This window comes from Musca domestica, unplaced genomic scaffold (assembly GCF_030504385.1).
Source record: "Musca domestica strain aabys unplaced genomic scaffold, Musca_domestica.polishedcontigs.V.1.1 20, whole genome shotgun sequence".
NCBI lineage: Eukaryota > Metazoa > Arthropoda > Insecta > Diptera > Muscidae > Musca > Musca domestica.
Window position 1 is genome coordinate 11,542,679 of NW_026712250.1, and position 3,850 is coordinate 11,546,528.

At 38.3% G+C, this 3,850-nt stretch overlaps 1 protein-coding gene across 1 annotated transcript; it reads left to right on the forward strand.

Annotated features, from left to right (window-relative positions):
- The first annotated feature begins 2,295 nt into the window (after positions 1–2,295).
- On the forward strand, positions 2,296–3,600 carry LOC101890339 (uncharacterized). The gene has a single exon (XM_011296279.3). The coding sequence runs from the start codon at positions 2,296–2,298 to the stop codon at positions 3,433–3,435; it is 1,140 nt and encodes a 379-aa protein (XP_011294581.3). The 3' UTR covers positions 3,436–3,600.
- The last annotated feature ends 250 nt before the right edge of the window (positions 3,601–3,850 follow it).

Consider the following 3,850-nt stretch of genomic DNA (forward strand, 5'->3'; position numbering starts at 1 on the left):
AAATGTATTTCTCCAAGGATTTCCCAGTCACATGTCGTCGACTCTTTACAACATATTTTTCAAGGACACTATTCCGCAATTATTTCCAGGACAAGAATCATGGATGTTTTAGAGAATGATTTTCTAGGAGTCCTCGCCAGGAATCGTGGATTTATTCTGAAAAAAAACTGACCGGGGATTTAAGAAAAAATCTTGGATAAATTGAGCACTGAATTCCTAGGATCGTCGCCAAGAATCGCGGATTTTTCAGAAAAATCCTAGCCTGAATTTAAAAAAAAATTCAAGGACATCCCAAAGGATTTCGTTCAAAATATCGGCAACCACTTCATAGCTACGAAATGCGAATCAAAATTTGTATTTGTCCAAGGACATTCCAGGGAATTCCCAAGGACGTTCAGAATAACGGTAAGGACTATGGTGACCAAAAATTGTATTTTTCCAAGCATTTCCTGGTTTCCTAGGCCTCTTAGCCAGGAACCGCGATTTTTTGAAAAATCCTAGCCGGAGATTTAAAAAAAAATTGTATTTTTCCAAGGATTTCCTGGTTACGTAGGACTTTGTAAAATCCTAGCCGGAGATTTAAAAAAAATCAACGACACCCCAAAGGGATTTCGTTCAAGAAGGACTACAAAATGTTGGTTAAAAATATATTTCTAGGATTTTTTGCTACGTGTCGAGACTTCGGCCTAAAATATTTTTCAAGGACTCTATTTCTTAATTACTTCCTTGCCAAAAATTTTGAATATTTTAATAAATGGGTCCTAGGACTTTTTGACGATTTTTTTCAAGGACTTTCTGTTCAAATCCAAATTAGGACACAGGATATCCTTTCAGAAAATGTAGAGGTCCTGTTGGATATTTTTTTATGAAAGGCATTTTTCTCCATCCATGGAAATGTCCATAAAAATCGATTTTAGTTATTTTTTTGGCAGAAAATCATAAATATTTTATGAAAGGACCTTTCTCCCCATAAAATTGTATTTTTCCAAAGATTTCCTGGTTTCCTAGGACTAGAATCCTAGCCGGAGAAAAAAAATCAACGACATCCCAAAGGGATTTCATTCAAGAAGGACTACAAAATGTTGATTGAAAATATGTTTCTAGGATTTTTTGCTACATGTCGAGAATTCTGCCTGAAATAATTTTCAAGGACTCTATTTCTTAATTACTTACTTGCCAAGAATTTTGGATATTTTAAAGAATGGTTTTTTCAAGGACTCTATTTCAATATTATTTTAATGAATGATTTCCAACGACTCCTAGCCAAGAATCGTGGAATTTTTTTCAAGGACTTTCTAGAAATTTATTCAAATATATAGGACTTCCTTGGACTTAGGATGCAGGATATCCTTTCAGAAGACGCTGGATATTTTTTTACGAAAAACTTTGTCGGTGGAAATCGATTTTATTTTTTTTTTGTTTTTTTTTTTTTTTTTTGGCAGAAAATCATAAATTTTTTTATGAAAGGACATTTCTCCCCACAACATTACTCAGGACACACAAATATCGCAGGACTTATCCTACGCCCCGCCGGGTCCACAACAATATCGCCCTTGATTAGGATTAAAACGTCTTATCTCCTTTGGTATAAAGGCCCAGCAAATTATCATAATTTTTTGCAACATCTTCAACACCTCCTTGCGGTTTTGTCCTTGCAGGATTACCAAATCCTAGATTTAGAAAAATCCAAACAAAAATATTTGCATTTTTTAATCCAAAAAATTTGGTTTTCAATACCTGCCGAGAATTGAGGCAAAATATTTTTGTGACAGTGTATTGAGCCCAAGGATGTACGGTACCATGCAGAGAGGATTAGGTGAGACATGAAAACAAGAGCACGAGTCAGAGAAGAAGAAGAAGTGAGGCCAAAGAAAAAAAAAATTAAGGGTGGGTTATGAGCAACAGGACGACGAAGAATCTGGATTACCTAACCACCTTTAAGAAATGGCGAGTATCTGGAGCATATTAACGGTGAAATTGCACACACACACACACTCGCACACACACACACACACATCATCTTAGGTAACCAGGTGTGACGCTGAGATGTTTGGCTCTCTTTTCGCATGGCGGCACGGCGTCGAGTATAAATAGCTTGCCGGGAGAATTTTCAAATCAGTGTACTGGCAACAGTGATTCAAGGCACAGCAGCAAGGAATCGGAAAAATTCAAAATTTTATTTTTTGAAATAATTCAAAAAAAAATATTCATTTCAAAAAAATTCGAAACCAAAAAAATTTTCCAAAAAATTAAAAATCTGCAAAAATGTTAAAGTGGACAGGATCAGTCAATCAAATGCCTCAGGATACTCCTGTAACACATCGTGTGGCATCCCAACGCACACCGCGTCCCACAGATGCCCGACGCCGCCGAAGACTTACCACCCAGGTGAATAGGGAAAATATACCCACCATAGTTACCTCAACACCCATGGTGAATCGTCCCCGTAACAGTCCCCTGGTATTGACTCCTTTGGCGGATATTTTAAATATTACCCCAGAGGCTGTTTCAAGTCCCTCAGGGGCAACACAACGTAGAAGGGTTAGCCGGCAAAATGTGGCTCCCCAAAATCAGCGCAGACATTCCACCATGGGTCTGACCCTACCGGCTGGGGAGGTACCAAAATATGCCACCACTTTGCCAAAATTCGAAGAGGAATATTCTCCAAATGCCCTGCTGCCCACGGGCCAGGAACTGGCAATGCGTGGCATGAAAGAGGATCTTTTCCCAGCAAATCGTCGTTATTTCAATCCTGCTCCTGCCACTGGGGAACAAGAAGTTAAGGAAATTTCCGCAGCAAGACCCAAGAAACGGAATTTGGATCTGGATTTCCTGGCCATAGCCCAGGAAATTGAAGAAGAGAAGGAATCTAAACGGGGAAATTTGGCGAAAAACACCACCGGCCTGCTGTCCAATCGCATGGGTGACCAGACCTTGGATAATCTCATTGATGCCATCTTGGACTCGGCCCGCAAGGAGGAGAAGAAAAAGAAAACCAATTTCACGCTACGCCGGAGGACTCTAATGAAAAACCAAGTGGAGACGGTGCAAGATTTCATTTTATCTCCCTCATATGCGGCAGGAGATGATCCTTGCAGTGACATAAGTTTTATGGGAGGTAATACAAAAGCTTTCGCATATCCCAAGACACCACAGCCTGGTTCACCAATTGTTGCAGCGATTAACACACCATCACCCGCAACTCCCAACCCTGGCACAACATTTTCCAGCAATGAGTTGTTACAATTTCCCACACCCGATCAGTACAAACATCAGGACACCTTTAATTTGGCCACACCCATGCCAAAGGCTAATCTGAAGCGGAAATCCACCTCCGCAACAGGAGGCTGTCAAACGGAAAGTGCCAAAAAATACAAGGCCGATTCGTCGAACTATTTTGAGGTTGGCCTGGCTTTGACGTGTGTATATGTCTAAGAAAGAGAGAGAGAGAGAGAGAGGGAGTGCTGAAACCTATTGCCAAAAAATCAAACCAAATATCCCAAGCTTGTCCCCTCAAGCTATGGAAACTGTAGCATATTACGCTTATAGTTTTTAAGTTAAAAAAATATTTAATTATTTTTATTTACTTTTAGTTCATAATTTTTTGTACATATTTTTTGGTCTTATTCTTAAATATTAAAATATTTAAAAACAAAAATTATTTTAGTTTTATTTGGGAGGTAAAATATTTTTTCATTTGAAAACTTAGCTACTAAAAATATTTTTTTTAAGAACAGGGACTCAATATAATTCGACTAAAAACTCTCAGAGCTCGGAAAGGATTTTCAAGAATTTGGATTTTTAAAAATTATTTTTTTTAAAGACTCTCAAACGTGGATTTTTTAAAAAT